This window comes from Macrotis lagotis, chromosome 1, assembly GCF_037893015.1.
Source record: "Macrotis lagotis isolate mMagLag1 chromosome 1, bilby.v1.9.chrom.fasta, whole genome shotgun sequence".
Classification (NCBI taxonomy): domain Eukaryota; kingdom Metazoa; phylum Chordata; class Mammalia; order Peramelemorphia; family Peramelidae; genus Macrotis; species Macrotis lagotis.
Genome location: NC_133658.1, coordinates 39743761 through 39763652, shown reverse-complemented (window position 1 = coordinate 39763652; position 19892 = coordinate 39743761). Strand labels below are relative to the sequence as shown.

Below are 19892 nucleotides of genomic sequence, written 5' to 3'. Positions count from 1 at the left end.
GTGCTCAGGGATGCAAAGAAAATTACCCCCCCCCCCCCCCACCATAGAAGTGGCTCTTTCCCCAACTCCATCAGCACCCGGAGTAGCTCTACCTGGAGCAGAGGCTATAAATCCTAAAGCATAGGCAGGTCTTTTGTGGGGAAAGTTGGACACCGGGGACTGTTAATTTCTGTGAGGGTGATTGTGAGTTCTACCTATTTCTTGCCTTAAAATATTATTTTGTTTTCAATTCATAGGACAAAACAAACATTTCCATAACACAATATAATACAAAAAGATGATTGTACATGAAACTGTGAATCTGCCATGTACATCCTGCTATCCCTTCCAAATATACAGCAAAGTTATTATATAAATTTTTTCCCCTTTACATCCTTCCAGCTCTAGAGATGGCTACTATTAGACATAAATAGTTCCATACATATATATGTAAAATTATTTTGTATATACTTCTATTTATCAGTTCTTTCTCTGAGTGCATACTGTGTCTTTCTTATATGTCCTTTATTTTTTAATTTGTGTATTTACAATGATCAAAATGACTTAGTCACTTGTTTGTGAGTCCTACCAATTTCAGTTAGATAGTAGTGGATAAACAGTTAGACTTGGAGTCAGAAAGAACCAACTTTGAATCCCACCTTTGATAGTTTTTGAATTTAAATGTTCACTCTTCATTCTCTCCCTCCCTTCATACACTTTTCCCTACCCACTGAGAAGCCAAGAATTAGTGTATAATATACATATACAGTCAGAGAAAATATTTTCCACATTAGTCATGTCAACCAAATAAAAAAAGGAAAAATATGATTTGATCTGTATTCTGAGTTCATCAGTTCTCTATCTGGAAATGGATAGTATTTTATATCATGAGTTCTTTGGACTTGTAGGTGGTCATTATATTGATCAGAATTAATAAATATTTTACAGTCGATTTTCCTTACAATATTGCTTTGTCTCTGCTTGCTTCACACTGCAACAATTCATGTAGATCTTCCCAGGTTTTTCTGAAACCATCCTCTTCATCATTTCTGACAGTACAAGGTTATGCCATCACATTAACATGTTTAGCCATTCTCTAATTGATAGAAAACCACTAAGTTTTCAATTCTTTGCCACCACAAAAAATATGCTTAAATAGTTGCTGTACATATGGATCTTTTTTCTTTTTTTCTTTTCCTTTGATCTCCTTAAGGGTGCAGACCTAGTATTAGTATTTCTGGGTCAGAAGGTATGCACGGTTTTGGGCATAGTTCCAAACTGTTCTCCAGAATGGTTGGACTAGTTACACCAGTTCGCCAATTCTTTTCAGATGCATCAGTATGCTTGTTTTTTCCATATCCCCGCTAGCATGGGCCATTTTCCTTTCTGTCATATTAACCACCTCTGATAGTTACTAGATATATATACATACATATATATATATATATATATATATATATATATATATATGTATATGACCATCTACATTTTTTTAAACATCTCTTGCCCTCTCAGTTACCAGTTGCATCAAGATCTCCAGAACACAAAATGTTCTCAGGGAATGTCAAAATTATGATATCAGGGAAGAGAGTCAAAGTTATCTGGGTGATTCCTCAGCAGACTATACCAGTTCCACCTTTGACAGTAGTCTTGAGCTTTGGGACCCAATACACCCAATTCACAATGACCCCAGGGAGATCAAAGGAAAAGGAAAAAGACCCATAAGTACAAAAATTATTTATAGCAACTTTTTTTTTTGTGGTGGCAAAGAATTGGAAACTGAATTGGAGAATGGCTATACAAATTGTGGTATATTAATGTGATGGCATAATTTTGTGCTGTCAGAAATGATGAAGGGTTGGTTTTAGAAAAACTTGGGAAGATCTACATGAACTGAATTGATTCTATTGATTTTTGGTCTTTGCTTTCCTTTTCAAATCCCTTATATAGTAGGTGCTTAATAAGTGCTTGGTGATGAATCAATTGATTTTATTGACTTAAAGTGAGGGAGTTTTTTAAAAACAGGCATAAATGTAATGTTCAGGAGTTTCGATAAGGACGTACCATTTATTGTTTCTAGATTTCTTGGAGAGGAAATCTGCTATCTTCATTTTCTCTTTTCAATTGAGGAATGGTATGATTGAGAGGTGAGTTGGATCTGGGAGGAAAACAAGCTGTACCACCACTCACCTAGATAAATAGATATCACAACCATCTTTTAGGGCAACCTTGCCCCATAACTTCCAGTAGTACCAGATGCAAGGCTAGAGAGTGGGAGGGGTGTGAGTGTGTATGTGTGTGTGGCAAAATTTATTGCCGACCCCCTCCAACATTAATGAGCTGGGTATACATTCACTCCTTTTCTCATACCCCAAAGCCTACCTCTGTCTATGTCTATGATGATTTTGTTCATTCTGTTACTTGGCATGCTTGATGGATTCAGGGACATGGAGTTTCTTAGTTTATTTGCAAGATGTCATTAAAAAAAATGGAAATAACCTTAGAGATCATTTAGTTCAACCCTATGTTTGAACCTAATCCCAATAGATGAATCCTCTCCACTCCATTCTGGAAAAATGGTCATTTGATTCCAACTTGAACTCCTCCAGACATGGAAAAATTAGTACTCCTTTTTACTTTCAGACAGTTCCAATAGAGAGCATATTTTAGTATAAATCTTAGTGAAAATCTGCTGTGTATGACTCCCTTCTTATATCTAAATAATGTAATTTTGAGAGCATGGATTTTTGGTTTTGCCTAAACATGAGATGTCTAATATAGAAAAAAGAGGGGGGCAACCTTCAGTGAGAGAACAGTCATTGTACCTGTGCTCTAAAATGGCCTTGACTTTTGAACATTGACATTGGTACCCACATTATCTTTGGGGGATTGGGAAAATGGCTATTTGGTCAAATGCAGTGAGAAAACTTTGTTTCTGATGCTCTATGACAGGCCCTAAGGGAAAAAATAAAATCATGTATCTCACTGCCAAGAGGGATATTTAAAGATAGTTGTGCCTTTTTTCTCTAAACCAGTTCATTGTCTTTCTTTCAACCATCATACTGACACCCTGCCCTAAGCACTGGAGTCATATCTATCCAATAGACCTTACTGGTTTCTTTTGAGTGTGTGTTTAAATAGGGAGGGTGGGGATTGTGGGAAGATTGTAGGACTTTCCCATAACCAATTTTGCCTGAGGAAGGAATGTTAGGAAAGGAAGTGTTCAAATAAATATTTATGAATGAATGAATGGATAAGGACCTCAAGGGAGGGTCTGGAAACTCTTAAAGTCTGGGCTTGGAGTTCTACAATAGGAATTTTTAACTTGAAATGTGTGAACTTATATTTTAACATTTTGACAATTATTTCTATATAATTGGTGTCCTTTGTAATCCTAGGTATTTGTTGTATTTAAAAATATTATTCTAAAAAGAGGTCCATAGATTGGACCAGATTGCTTTAAAGGTCCATGACACAAAAAAGGATTAAAAAAACTCACCTCTGATCTAGAGAAGGCAATTGTTACCCTGGACAACCTCCTTCTTGCCATTCACCATAGTTTTGACTGTATCTCATACCTGGTCAGCACTTGAACTGTGAGAAAGAAGGAAAGATGGGAAGCATGTTTCAAAGCATGGAGGTTCTAAGATATTATAGGCCATAATCTAAGGCAACTATTCTTAATATGAGGTCTTTGAACTAAAAAATATTTTGATGACTGTATTACATGTAACTGGTTTCCTTTGTCATCATGTTCAACCCTTTTATACAATCCTTCACCTGTTCACTCACCCTTATGTCAAATTTCTGACTTGGGTTGAAAAGATGAACCAATGAAGTTACTCTGATTTCCTGTTTACAACTAAGTCCAAGATTGTGGTTGGAGTAGTTGTAAAGGAAGCTTGATTTTGTTTTTTCTACCTTCTCTGCCACCTTGACTATAAGACAATTCTTTGAATGCGGAACCTTTCAACAACTCAAGGAAACTACTTGATCTTCATTTTGTCGATGTTCTTTCTAGAATGTTGTATTCAGAATTCAATATAATATTGCTGTGGTCTGACTAGTTTCTGGTTGTTTAATCATTTTTCAGACCTGTCCAACTTTTTGTGATTTGGGGGGATTTTCTTGGCAAAGATACTGGAATGGTTTGCCATATTCTTCCTTCACTTCATTTGACAAATGAGGAAACTGAAGTTAGTAGGGTTAAGAGACTTGCTTAGGGTTACACATCTAGTGAGTGTTCCAGGTCAAAGTGAATGCAGAAAGATGAGCCTTTTTGACTCTAGGCCTGGTATTCTGTCCATTGCATCAACCAACTGCCCATGGTATGGTGGGGTACAAATGGATCATTACCAACTTAGCCCTCTTTTAATACAGCTCAAGGTTGCATTATGTTTTTTAACTTCACTATTATATGGTTGCCTTATATTGAACATTAAATCCTCTAATTGTGTGAATCTTTTTCAGACATCCCCTAGTCTAACTATGCTTCTTTTATCTTTTAAATGTGACTTTGATATTTTAAATCCAACTTCACATCTCTGAGCCTCAATTTCCTCATGAAGATGTTTATTCAGGGGATCTCTAATGTTCCTTTCAGTTCTACAACCATGATCCTATGTTCCTGTGTGTCATTGTGCTTTCATCTGCCTATTTTCCCTCAAGGAGAGCAAAAAAGTTTTTCAAATGCTGTCATTTTGCTGTCATCAATTATTATTATCCCATTCATTAACAGTGCTGATTCTAGTTTTTTTTAAACTTTCTCTTGATCTAAACAGAGATTTTAAAAAAATTCTAATTTTTGATCATCAGCATTTTTTGCCCACCTCAGCTCTGTCTAGCTGACACAATTCTTACAAAATCAGTGTCTTGTCCTTTTGTGCATGTATTATTTCGCAAAACTGATTAGAGTGATGAGTTGTCTGTAGAGCCATAGTGGTTTCTTTCACTATACCATCTCTTTCCTTTTTTATTGGCATAATTACTATTTGCTACTTCAGAACTTCATATCTGAAGACTTCCCAACTCTTTTGGTATGATTTTTCCCTATGGAACTTTAGACCCATGCATACTGCTTGATCTTTCTATGAATGCTTGAAAATAGCTTTCACATTCTAAAACAGATAGCCACTCCTTTCCAAGGTTCCCATCATCTCTTCTTCTGCAGCTGGTGGGTATCAGGTTCTGAAATAGCTATTTCTTTTTGCTGCTTCTTCCACTTTTTAAGACTCAATTTAATATTAAAGGAAATTTTTCTTCTTTTTTCTCTTTTTTCTTCTTTTCTTCTTCTCTGAAGAGAGAACTTTAGCAGATATCTAGATAATTGAAGTCTGTTTATCATTTCATCATGATAGTGCATTATAGCTGGGGAGCCCTTAACCAATGCTTATTGTATTGCACTGGACTAGATCTTGCCTGCATTTATTGCTTGAATTCCATGTCTGATTCCTTTTTCTTTCTAGATTGTATCATATGACATTTAAAATCATATATGTTTCCATAAACATGTATACACACACACACACACACACACACACACACACACACACACATATATATATATATGTATACATAAACATATTCCTAGAGTGATTGGCTTGGAATCAGAAAGACTTGAGTTGAAATATGGCCTTGAAAAATTATTAGCTGGGTGTCAAATTACTTAACCTTTCTCTGTCTCACTTTCCTCATCTGTAAAATGTTGTGAGGATAGTAATTGTGAGTACTATAGTAAGTCTATTATTATTATTATTATTATTTCTGTTTATCCATTTCCCTCTTAAGCCTCATCCAAATCCTCTCCATTACAATCCTGACTTCAGGTTCCTAGCTTTCCTACACGAGTTTTTCTTCTTAATTAACAATGTGGCTTCCCCAAACTTTTCATTTATTCTTTTCTTTAGAATAAGCACTCCCCTTCCAGAACCATATTCTATTCAAGAGTATTTAAGTTGATTTTATTATGGGCTTTCTTCTTGGAGAGAATGTTCATGAGAAACTCTCTTTTGCTCTTCATTCTCTAGTTTGCATGCTAATCTTTATATTTTCTGACTTGGAAGAGATGTGGCCATTTTTCTCCTTTCTTTTTTGCCTTGAAGATTTCTTTATTTTATTTGTCAAATTCTAGATAAATATATTTTAACTGGCTCACTCTACCCTACAATTTGACTAAAAAGTCCACAATTTGAATATTTTGGATTCAAATTAAGTTCTTAGATATGTTTGTTTATTTCTCCAATACAACTTTTTCTTCTGATGTTTTTCCTTCATAATGGTGGGAGTGCTATCAATATTTCTAAAGTCATCTTTTTTTTTTGCCTATCACTTCATACTATATATTTTTTTAGTTTTTGCAAGGCAATGTGGTTAAGTGACTTGCCCAGGGCCACACAGCTAGGTCATTATTAAGTGTCTGAGGCCAGATTTGAACTCAGGTACTCCTGACTCCAGGGCTGGTACTCTATCCACTGTGCCACCTAGCTGCCCCTAGACTTCATACTATTTAACAATGCTTTCTCAGTTTTTTATGAACTACTATTTTTCTTCACCTGAATAACTGACTAGAAGTTTTATTGTATTGGGCAGGTCATCACTGGCAGTGGACAGTCAGAATTGCCAAGGATCAGCAGGTTGGGAAACATGCCTCAAATACAGAGTTTATATGCCTTATGTGGTTTATGTTGGATCAACAAAGAACCTTCTCAGTATTTTCATACAGTTCTGGTAGAATTTCAAACTTAGCAAACTTTATTGAAGAACAAAATGTCTGCCTAAAGTAGTAAAAATATCAAATCTTTTTTTTTTAGGTTTTTGCAAGGCAAATGGGGTTAAGTGGCTTGCCCAAGGTCACACAGCTAGGTCATTATTAAGTCTCTGAGACCGGATTTGAACCCAGGTACTCCTGACTCCAAGGCCAGTGCTCTATCCACTGTGCCACCTAGCTGCCCCTGGACTCGGGTAGCTTCAGAGGAGAGAATGAATCTTATTAAGTATAAAAAGGTTCATTTGACAAGAGAAAAGTTAATGCCATTAGTAACCATTAGCCAGTTCACCATGTTCAGGAAAACAGTCTGAAAGAGAAACCTGGTTCCTATAAGGATACATAAAAGACTGGAGAAGGGAATCAATCCTATGAAAAGCTAATTGGAAACTAAATAACCTCATTTTAAAGAATGAATGGATAAAACAACAAATTATAGAAAAAATTAATGATTTCATCCTAGATAATGACAATAATGAAACAACATATCAAAACTTAGGGGATACAAATGCTTACACGAATAAATTAGAGAACAGGAAATCAATGAACTAAACATGCAACTAAAAAAATTAGAGAAAAAACAAATCAAAACTGCCCAATTAAATATCAAATTAGAAATTCTAAAAATTAAAGGAGAAATTAATAAAATTAAAAGTGAGAAAACTATTGAACTAATAAATAAAACAAAGAGTTGGTTTGATGAAAAAAATCCCAATAAAATTGATAAACTTCTGGTCAATTTGATTAAAAAAAAGAAAGAAGAAAACCAAATTGCTAGTATTATAAATGAAAAAGGTGAGCTAACTACCAATGAGAAGGAAATTAATAGTTCAGAATTATTTTGCCCAACCCTATGCCAATAAATTTGATAATCTAAATGAAATGGGTGAATATTTACAAAAATATAAGTTGCCCAGGTTAAATGAAGAGGAAATTAAATGCTTAAATAATCCTATCTCAGAAAAAAGAAATCCAACAAGCTGTTATTGAACTCCCTAAGAAAAAATCTCCAGGGCCAGATGGATTCACAAGTGAATTCTATCAAAAATTTAAGAAACAATTGGTTCCAATTCTACAAACTCTTTGGAAAAATAGGTGAAGATGGAACTCTGCCTAACTCTTTCTATGACGCCAATATGGTGCTAATACCTAAACCAGGAAGAGTCAAAATAGAGAAAAAAATTATAGAACTATCTCTCTGATGAATATAGATGCAAAAATCTTAAATAAAATCTTAGCAAAACAATTACAGCAAGTTATCACTAGGATAATATACTATGACCAAATAGGAATGCAGGGTTGGTTCAATATCAGGAAAACTGTTAGTATAATTAATTATATCTATAGCATACCTATCAGAAATCATATGATCATATCAACAGATGCTGAAAAAGCTTTTGACAAAATACAGCACCCATTCCTACTAAAAACACTTAAGAGTGTAGTAATAAATGGACTGTTCCTTAGAATAATAAACAGTATCTATCTGAAACCATCAACAAGCATTATATTCAATGGCAAGAGGCTAGAGGCATTCCCAATACTATCAATATTGTATTAGAAATGTTAGTTTCAGCAATAAGAGAAGAAAAAGAAATTGAAGGAATTAGAATTGGGGAGGAAGAGACAAAAAACCTCTCACTCTTTGCAGATGATGTGATGGTATACCTAGAGAATCCCAAAAAATCATCTTAAAAGCTACTAGAAACAGTTAGTAACTTTAGCAAAGTCACAGGATATAAAACCCTCGTAAATCCTTAACGTTTCTATATATGACTAGCAAGATACAGCAGAAAGAGCTAGGAAGAGAAATCCCATTCAATCCCATTCAGACAATATAAAATGCTTAGGAGTCTACCTGCCAAGGCAGACTCAGAAACTTTATGAAAACAATTACAAAACACTTCTCAAACAAATAAAATTGGATTTAAATAACTGAGAAAATATCAACTGCTCATGGATAGGCCGAGCTAATATAATAAAAATGTCAATTCTACCTAAATTAAATTACTTATTTAGTGCCCTTACAATCAAAATTCCAAAAAATTACTTTTATGGGTTAGAAAAAATTGTAAGTAAATTCGTATGGAGAAATAAAAAGTCAAGAATTTCCAGGGATTTAATGAAAAAAAATGCAAAAGAAGGTGGCTTAGCCCTACCAGATCTAAAATTATATTACAAAGCATCAGTCATCAAAACTGTCTGGCATTGGCTAATAAATAGAGTGGTGGACCAGAGGAATAGACTAGGTACAAAAGAGATAGCAGGAAATGATTATAGTAATCTGCTGTTTGATAAACCCAAAGAGTCCAGCTTTTGGTATAAAAACTCTCTGATAAAAACTGTTGGGAAAATTGCAAGTTAGTATGGCAGAAACTTGGATTAGACCAACACCTCATACCCCATACCAAGATAAGATCAAAATGGATACAGGATTTAGACATAAAAGATAATATAAGCACACTAGGAGATCAAGGAATAGTTTACCTGTCAGATCTATGGAAAGGGAAGCAGTTTATGACCAAGGAAGAGATGGAGAACATCATTAAAAAGAAACTAGATAATTTTGATTACATCAAATTAAAAAGCTTTTGCATAGTCAAAACCACTGTAACTAAGATCAAAAGAAATGTAGTAAATTGGTAAACAATTTTTACAACTAGTATTTCTGACAAGGACTCATTTCTAAAATATATAGATAACTGAGTCAAATCTATAAAAAAAAGTCATTCCCTAATTGACAGATGGTCAAAGGATATGCAGAGGCAATTTACAGATGAGGACATCAAAGCTATCCATAGTCAAATAAAAAATTGCTCTGAATCATTACTTATTAGAGAAATGCAAATTAAAGCTTCTCTGAGGTGCCACCTCACACCTCTTATACTGGCCAATATTACCAAAAAGGACGATGATCAATGTTAGAAGGAATGTGGGAAATCTGGGACACTAATACATTGTTGGTGGAGCTGTGAACTCATCCAACCTTTCTGGAGAGCAATTTGGAATTATGCCCAAAGGGCAACAAAAATGTGCATACCCTTTGTTCAGCAATACCACTACTGGGTCTATACCCTGAAGAGATCATGAAAAAAATCACTTGTATGAAAATATTCATAGCAGCCCTGTTTGTGGTCACAAAGAATTGGAAATTGAATGAATGTCCATCAGTTGGAGAATGGCTGAACAAATTGTGGTATATGTATGTTATGGAATCTTATTCTTCCATTAGAAACCAGGAGGGATGGGAATTCAGAGAAGCCTGGAAGGATTTGCATGAACTGATGCTGAGCAAGATGAGTAGAACCAGAAGAACATTGTATACCCTGACAGCAACATGGGGTTGATGATCTATCTTAAGGACTTTTTCATTCCATCAGTGCAACAATCAAAGACAATTTTGGAGTAGCTGCAATGGAGAATACCATCTGTATCCAGAGAAAGGATTGTGTTTGAACAAAGACCAAAGACTATTATTACCTTTAATTAAAAAAAAACCCATTATCTTATCATGTAATTTTGCTATTTTATTTTTTTCTTAAGGATTTTATTTCTCTTTCAATACATTCAATTTAGATTAATGTATAGCATGGAAACAATGTAAAGACTAACAGACTACCTTCTGTGGGGGATGCGGAGGGAAGCAAGATTAGGGAAAAAATTATAAAATTCAAATATAAATAAATTAATTAAAAAATATTTTCAAGGTCCTAGGAGCTATATTTCTAGTACTGTTGTTCCTGAGCTCCCATCAATGTGGTCTTCATTAATGATCGATCTGCTAGATAGTCTTTAGAAAAGGTATTTTCTAAGATGAGATAGTAGGAACAGTTGGCATAAAACATTCCCCTCAAATTCTCTGCTTCTTTTTCTTACAACAGGACTGTTCAAAATGTGAACTGGTTGCATGAAACCCACAGGGAGATTTTATGTGACCCCCTGTGGATTTACTAAATGTCTTAGTAAATGAAGCTGAGCTACTGCAGAGCTCTCACTAAAATAGTAAATCAAAATATAGTCTATTGTTTCAATAAAAGTTTTAAAAGTAAGTTTGGAGAGCCCTGTTCTACAATATTTAGTATTTCCATAGTATACCTTAAACTTAAGACTATGACAGTAGTAAGGAACATATGTAGAGGCCAAGACTAGAAAGGGACGACAACTTTTACCTCCTCTTCTGGAAGCACTTTGCTCCTTTCCCGTGGACTCTACTACAATTTATATTCAACTCTGATTGGTGAGAGGACCTATGATTAGACCTCTGGATCTGGACACATTCTTTCAAAATACTCATTTACTTTAGATGAAGAAAAAAATAACCCCAAAGAGACAGAGATGACCATAACCATAGGACAGCTGCCCTTCTCCCCATCTGGGTCTCAGTAGCAGTTAAAAGGACTCTTGCCTCATGAAAACTTGCCTCTCTCGGGCAAGATAGGAGTGGGTGATTCCCTTTTGTAATCCAGAGATTTGGTTCAGCAATCCCTGAGTCATTAGTTGTCTTGATCGAATAGTGCAAACTCCCGAATCGTCATTTCTAGAAGACCGTTGGCACTAGGCTTCCATTTGATGAATTGGACAGGACCAAGGCAGGAAATACTTTATGTTTTAACAACTAGCCCTCTCTATTTATACAGGGATTTGAGACACTAGTGCAAGATGCCTTTTTCTTTCTTTCTTTCTTTCTTTTGGGTCCATTTAAAAAATTTCATTTATTTAAGGCAATGGGATCAAGTGACTTGCCCAAGGTCACACAGCTAGGCGATTATTAAATGTCTGAGGCCAGGTATGAACTCAGGTCTTCCTGACTTCAGGGCCTGTGCTCTATTGTCACCTAGCTGCCTCTGCAAGATGCCTTTTCAATGTTGATTAAAGAAAAGTAACTCTTCTTCATCTTGCAGAACTTTCTAGAGAGAAAGTGCTAGAGATACAGAAATGCTTTCATTCTAGAACTCTGCACTGCACAATATGGTGGCTTGCCCTGTAGCCTCTCCCTTTTCTTCTTGGGACATTATCATGGATTTGGTACAGGGAAGGGACCAGATTGGTATCTTGTGTCTCTGGAATTCCTTCAAATCTTCCCTTGTATCTCTATGAGACTGGAGAGATTTGAAGTCATTTTACTAAGATCTGACAGCAGTTTTTGAAAGTTAATCTCAGTTTAATCCATAGACTCATGTCTTAGTGGGTTCAAAAGTGCTCCATTCCCACTTCCCCTGTGTCTTACAGCAGGGAAGATATATTACTTTTTCACTTTCATCTATACCTCATAAGTCCAGATGAAGACAATGAATAGGGAGACAAATCCTCATTCAGTAAAAGTTTATTGTGGACATGCTTCCTTTTTCATAAATGTTCACTCTTCCAAGAATACTTGGTTACATTTCCAAGGCCTCTGAATAGACCATAACAACATAAATTAATTCAGTTTTACAGACATCAAATGCTTTACTCTCTTCCTAACACTGGCTCATTTTGGCCTTTTCATTCAGAAAATTAAATAGACACGAGCATCCACAAACAGACCCAATAATAAATAAATAAATAAATAAACAAACAGACAGACAAACAAGCAGTTATTAAAGACCTGAGAGGGTAGCATGTTAGGAGTTTGCAAATAACTCAGGCTTGGGGAGACAGTTATGGTGATTCGGGAGAGGTCCCACCTTGGTAGAGGCTGTTTGGAAGTTCCATTGTCTCTGGGAAATAAGGGGGGGGGCACCTTTCGAGCAGTTACGGTTGACAGGACTCAATCATAGCCTAGCTCATTTAGAGTTGGTAATGCAAGAGACCCTTGAGTTAGTGATTCTATAGTGCTGACTTAATTGGTACTTATTAAACTTCAGAGATCTTTTGCTCTCCTACTCCATGGTCATCTTTTCTTCAAATATCCTCTTCTAATGCTCCTTGCCTGGCAACCTTCCAGTACTTAATCCCAGCTCTCACTGTGATTTCAACAGATTCTATTCATGGAATGGACCATGGCAGGGTGGGAAGGTGGGGAGGGTCTCCCTGAGTAAAGTCAGCCTCTGAATGGTAGTAATATAAAACTCCAAAGAACAAGGTAAGACCAAGATGAATATATGTCATATGTATAACATATGAACTCCCAAATTCCTTTTTTTCCTCCCTTCTGCCTAGGTCCTAGGTTTGCTGCTTAACAATTGTTTTCAGAGTTCATGCAAAGTGAAGGTGGTTATTTCAGTGCCCCCTCTTGTGTTTCCCAGGAAGACAGGTTTTCCATTGCTTTGGGAAGTGCTGATGTACCAGTTGGGATATTTCACAGATTCAAATTCAATCTTCTGATTGATTTCTCTCTTGTTGAAGATGAATCTCTCTTCCACATTATTTCTGGGGAAACTGTCCATTTGCTGCAAAGGATTAAAACAGATTCCCCCATGAGAAAAGAAACAAGGAAACTTTAAAGAGGTTATTTTCAAAGAATTTAAGGGCTAGAATGCTGAAGTTAGAGGCAGGGAGACGAATTCAAATTCTACCTTTTGACAATACTAGATAAATAACCTTGGGCAAACTACTTATGGTACTGGACTAAATGGCCTCTAAGGTGCCTTCTATCTACTAAATTATGACTTCATCTCTGATACTTGAATAGGACATGATTGAGAAGGTTCTTAGGTTGTCCAGAGAAGAAATTGGTGTCATTATGGGATAAGGGTGAAAAGGCAGGGGCTGGATATCCTAATTTCCGGGTTCTTTTTAGAGGTTTGCATTTTGGGGTTACTGGAGGAAGAACCTCATTCTGCTTTGCAGCTAAATCCCAGATATCTAGAGACATGCTACTCTGAGTTATGTACAAAGTAGAAACTTAATAAATTCAATTGAAGATTGAATAAATGACTGGAAGACATATGAACAAACCTTTATAGTTTTCTCACTTGAAATCAGGAGCTCAGAAAATGTATTCAAATGAATAAAATTTAGATACTCCATTAATTTTACTGAGGGGGGAGGATTTTACCATCACAAACTACCCAAACAAATGATTTTTTTAAATAGGTGAAAGTGGTCTTTATGCTAGTATGCTTACCTCCAATTGCAGGATGGGAATTCCTTCACGCACCCCACAAGATAGATAGAGATTATTTTTCTTGATACCCAGGACAACATATGTTTTCCGGGATCCTATCTCATTCACGTAGTGCCTCATGCTGAAAATTACTGAAAAAGAAAAAAAAGGAAGAGTGGTGAATGGAAATCCCAGAGCAGGTGCTTCTAACCTTGCCTGTGTCATGAACCTTTTGGACAGTCTGGTGAGGTCTAAAGATCCTTTTTCAGAATAATGTTCTTAAGGAAATAAAATGAAATGTATAAGATTACAAAGGAAACAAGTTCTAGTGAAATAGAATTATTAAATTTGTTCCTCTAACCCGAGGTTAAGAATCTCTTTCTAGAGAAGTTGTTAGGTAAGGTCACCAACCCAGGAGGACCAAATCTCAGGAGTGAGGTAATAAATGGGTATGAACATGTGAGTGGTAAAATTGAGAAATAGTGCTTAAATAAGTGTTATTTCTGACTCTTCTGAGTCAAAGATGTCACAATTAGGAGCTCCAAGGTTACTTTTTACTCCTTAGCAGGAAGGATACTGGATTTTACTAATTCCAAAGGAGAGCATACGGTAGGTAGCTTCTTTGTTCAAATTGACTTTCAAGGAAAGTGCAAGCTCAGAAGGGAAGCAGCTCATTCACTCCTCTCACTGACTCCCTTGACTAACACATCTATAAAATTGGCTTTTACTTTCTGAGGAGCAGGGAGGTGCAGATATGGCTAGTAAATTCCATAATGCAGAACAACATTTTAGAATGAAAATTCAGTCCATTATTGTAGCCTTTTTAGATGGGATCTCTTACTTTCACATTTTCCTTTTTTTTACTCTAGTTTGTACAATTGAACTAGATACTAATAGAAACTTTAAAGATAGTTCATAACAAAGAAAACTAGGAATATGAAGTTCAAATTTGAAAACTTTTCTTTTTTTCCTTTTTTTAAGACAAATTGAAAACTTTTAAACTTTTCCTACATTCAATCTTAAGATTAGCTTTTTTGGGTACAAAAATTTGGGGCAAAAGCTTAATTTCTGGAGATTTAAAAAGAAGAGATGTGGAGATGATCTAAAGTGGTTCTCTAACAAGTAATGCTCTCAAACCAAATCAAATACAATAGCAGTTCGTAGGGCCCCAAACTGACTCCTTTGAACCAATCTGAATTCAGACAATTCCTTTTTGTGAGACCTGGAACAATGATTTGTACCATTGAATGATCATGAAATAGATGTGGGCAGAGGCTATGAGCATTAGTTTAAGTTGAAGGCCAACTATAGAAAAGAGTGATGGACAGCAAAAGATGACAGAATTACCTTGTTGGTTTATGTTGCGTCCATTGAGATAGAGAGCTTGTAGTTCACTGGCACTGGTCAGAGCCAAGTGTTTTTGATTTATGTCCTGAATGGTGCAATTATGGGATGACAGAAAGGCGAAATCAGACTCATAAGGATCACATTTCCCAAAGGATACGAGTTCTGAAAAATAGAACATGGTTGCAGATATTCAGAAACACTAATTCAGAGGTGGCAATCAGCCAAGGGGGCAGCTGCGTGGCTCAGATTGTTCTTTGAGGTCATGCTGCACCACCAAGGCTTCATTTGGAAATTCTGCCATTGACTCAGTTCACATTTTTTTGCTCCTTTGACTCTTAGGAAGTGCCCTTTCAGGAAAGTTGGAGATTAGCAGATTGCCAAAAGTTATGACACTAAGATCAGGAGAAGCCAGCAATCAAATAATATTGCTAACATTTATTAGTTGGGTGACTGGGAACAAAGTCACTTAAGCTCTTGTTCACCTAGATTTTTTTCAGCTATAAAAGGGGAATAATAATAGCACCCAACTCCCAGGGTTGTTATGATGGTCAAAGGAGATAATACTGGCAAAGTGCTTGGCAAACCTTAAAATATTATAGCAACTTCAACCATTTTATTATCAATATAATACCATTTGTGAAATATTTTCCAAACTTTCAAACATGATAGAAAATGAACGTTTGCTAAAACATTAGGAAAAACAGAAATATGTAGAGTAGTGTTGAGAAGGGGTTAGGGATAGGAAAGATCCAGCTTCTATCTCTTAGCTGTCTTACCTTCTTGGAAGATGCTTGTGATAATATTTATCAAGTCACAATCCTTAAAGATTTTGGAACAGGATTCACTCAGATGCTTCATCCTCTCAATTGAAATAATTACCACCACAGTTTGATGGAATCGGTGGGGCTGATCAATGAATTTCACCTGGATTTTATTCTCTTCCAGAAGATTTTCACTGGAAGAAAGACTGGTATCCTGGAAGAAACCCTGTAGAGAAACAGTGGAGTTAGGGTTTTTAGAGTTGTTGAGATGTTTGTTTGCTTTTTTTCTCCCTTAGCAATCACCCCCAGGAAGGATTTAATTGGATTGGGAACAATTCCACTCATCTCTTAGAATGGTAGACTGTTAAAAAGTTTATAAGTTATCTAGACCAAGTCCCTCTCATTTTACAGTTGAAAATAGTGAGACCCAGGGAGATAATTTGATTTGGTCAAGGTCTCATAGGTTGATATAGCCAGAATTAGAATCCAAATCTACTCCTTTTTATTATTTTTTAATTATTTGTCCTTTTTCCAATCCCAGGCTTACCATTTTAATGTCATCATTATAGGTGTGTGTTTCTGGTTATACAAGGCCTACTAAAATTTAGCCTGCTGCCCCATAAGGTTAAAGAGAAGATAGGGATTATTTATAGGTGAGTAAATAAATGATACTCACCACCTCTGAATTTTCATGGATCCCACTTATGACACTCGGGACCTCCAAAATCACCTAGTCTAATCTAATTCATTCCCTCCCCTCCATTTTGTAGATGAGAACAACTTGAGAGAGACAAAGTGACTTGGTTATGGTTACAGAACTGGATTCACACCCAGGTCCTCTGATTCCACAACACCATACTAACTCTCCTGAGGAGATGAAAAATAAACCAGCTCAAAGGTTTGCCTGAGAGCTCCATGTTATACAACCTAGCTTTTCACCATGTCAAAGTCTTCCCCTTCCTTATATCCTTACACCCCCTGATCCAGAATTTAGGCATAAAAGAAGCTAGTCAAGAACCTTACCTTCCTTTGGTTGGGACCATCAATCTTATAACATTGGCTATCATCATTTTCCCTGTAAACAAAATCAAAGAAGCTGTTAGGTTCTGTTTCTTCAGTGGGAGTCTTTTTCCTTGTACAAAAAGCCTCTGCTATAAAGAGATCAAGTCTCTGGGGCTTTTCTGACAAGCTCCATTAGGGCATGCTCTAATAAAGAAGTGGTCAGTAGGGACTGAACCCTAGCCGGGCTGTGGGAAGGAGCCTTGTAACTGACTACGATCATATTAAGCGATGATGATGATGATGATGATGATGATGATGTCAGTCCTTCATTCTCAAAGAAGACCATGACATCAGGGAGATGATGCCATGCCATATATGTGAATTGGATTTGAGTGAGGGTGTGCTTTACTAAGTTATCAGCCTCACTTTCTCCTCTGGAGTCATTTGGATCCAGTGGCCAGATATGAATCAGGAGGACTGGAGATGGCCCTGGATGCAAGGCAGTCAGGGTTAAGTGACTCCCCATCTTTTCCTTGTCCTCCTCTCCCAACTTAACCCTACCTTCCCACATTCCAACCCATTTCTTCCAACCTTTTCGTTTGAGTTCTGTGGTAGATAGACTGTTGCCTAACTGACAATGTCCATGGCTATAATTGGTTATGATGGCAGGAAAAAAGAAGTAGATAATGCCTGCGTTAGAATTTTGGAATTGAAAAGGGCCAAAGAGATCACCTCATGAAATTCCCTTACTTTACAGATGAAGAAACTGAGGTAATATTAATTTTTGATTGCCTTTTGTTGTGGGAAGGTTTAAAGTTATTTTTTAAAAAGGACTTTTGCGATTTCTTATAGTCTTGATACTGCTGTGCTTTCTTGGCATAGCTGACTCTTCAGTTGAGCACCATTTGTCATTCAGTTCAGTTTTCCTGCTTACCTGTAATATTCCATTTTGTCATAAGGGGTTTCAGTTCCCATTGCCATAACTCTGTATTCCTGAACAAAGAAAATAAAGAGTCATAAGCTGTAGGTGACTGAATAAATATCACCCCCCCCCTTAAAGTTGTTTCTCCCTAAATGATTAGAAGCTCCTTGAGGGTAGAGACCAGATCATACTCATTTTTAGGACTCCAGGACCCTTCTCTAATATCTTGGCTTGCACATTTATTGAAGGATTAAGGAAGGGACCTTAGCATCCATTTAGTCCAAGGGAGTCCATAAACCCTTAAGAGGTTCATGGACTAGTTTTTGGGGCAGGGAAGGTGGGACTTTGTGAACTTGTATGGGAAAATATTGTAGTTTTATTTTTATTAACATTTGGCTTCTTTTATAATCCTATGCATTTTATTTTATGCATTTAGAAATCTTAGTCTGAGGAGGACTTCTCCTCCAGATTACTGCCACATCCATGACACAAAAAAGATGAAGAGCCCCAATCAAGTTCAGCCACAACCGAGAAGGAATACTTATTATAGCAGATCTAAAAACTGATCATCCAGTATTTGCTTCAAGACTCCAATGAGGGGGACCCTCCATCTCCAGTGGCAGTTCAATCCCTTTTCAGACAGCTTCAATTGTAAAGAAGCTGTTTCCTGTCATCAAACTCAAATTTATCTCATTTCAACTCCCAACCATTGCTCCTGGCTCTGTTAACTGGAGTCAAACAAATCAAATTGAATCTCTTATGCATGTAAATTCCTGAAGGTTATATCATGTCCTACCACTAGGTTCATTTCCCTAAGCTAAAAACTCTGATTCTTTCAACCAAATGCACTATCATATTGCAATCTCAGTATTGTTGGCAGCATGGAATAAAACATCCTTTTCTGGTAAAGTCATGGTAGATTGAATACTACACAGCCAAAATGTTGTCCAATTGGACAGCCAAGAAGGGATTTCAGGTAGGTTCTTCTCTAAAGTGGAAGTTATCATCTAGCTCAAAGATTCAATCAAGAATAGCAGAAAGGACAAAGACTAGAATTAGAGGGTCTACATTTAAATCATTGATTTTTACCACCTTGAGACCTAGGGCAGTTTATTTCTCCTCCCTTACTCCTCATTCTCCTCATTTGTGGAGTAAGGACAAAGTGGTTTTTGAGATCTCTTATGAAATCCATGTCTAAGATTCTATGATGCCTCATTCAGGAGCATTACCCCAATTAAACCACACTCACACAAAGTTATCAAATGAGGCCAAAAGAGCAAAAAAACAAAACAAAAATGAAGCAAAAACAAAAGTCAACAAGGTGTCAAGAGTTCCTAGATAGAAGGTAACTTTTCACAAAACAAAATGACATTTAATTATAGAACCTATTGCCCCAATACCTGGACCCTTCAACCAGACTAGCCAGGGGTGAATCTCCCAGGCAGTAATCATTGGGAAGAACTCAGAGATACAGTACCTTTGTTAGCAGGAGAGCTAGGGGTCTGCAGTCAGTTTCAGCTGTCAAGCAGAAAAATGATTCCTCTGCTGCCATCTGGGCCATTTTATTCATTGTCAAAAGCAGAAGTAGGGAACAATGAAATTTCCTTTTGGTCAACTAATTGCATAATTTTGTAAAAAAATGAAAAAAGAGAACAGTGGGAATTTAGGGGAGCAACATGAAATGACACCTTGGACTTTCAGGAAAAGAAGAGACAATTTGGATTCGGTAATGATGCAACCCTTTCCAAATCTGATAGCAACCGATATTGTAATATTTGTAATAGCAAACCTGCTGTTGATTACAATAAAAATGGAGAACTGGATTTATTAGATTTACAAAATGTAGTTTTTGATTTGTAGGACTGCAGACAACAAAACAAATATGAATAAATAATACTTTCTTTTCCAAAACTTCCTTTCTGTTATGCATGTTATCATCAACAAACATGAAAAGTTCAATGTGTAAAGGATAAGAAAAAGATTTACATAAGAAACTTAAAAAGAATCTATTAAATAATTTGGTAAAAAAATTATAATCTAAAACTATCTTATTGTTGCTCATTTCTTTTCTAATTTTTTTATGTATTATGT

At 36.2% G+C, this 19892-nt stretch overlaps 1 protein-coding gene across 1 annotated transcript; it reads right to left on the bottom strand.

Annotated features, from left to right (window-relative positions):
• Positions 1 to 11740: 11740 nt before the first annotated feature.
• On the bottom strand, positions 11741 to 19353 carry IL1B (interleukin 1 beta). Its single transcript, XM_074198318.1, has 7 exons — positions 19279 to 19353; positions 17814 to 17872; positions 16901 to 16952; positions 15893 to 16103; positions 15117 to 15278; positions 13791 to 13921; positions 11741 to 13113 (listed from the first exon to the last, which is right to left on the bottom strand). The coding sequence occupies exons 1-7, from the start codon at positions 19351 to 19353 to the stop codon at positions 12913 to 12915; spliced, it is 891 nt and encodes a 296-aa protein (XP_074054419.1). The 3' UTR covers positions 11741 to 12912.
• Positions 19354 to 19892: the final 539 nt, after the last annotated feature.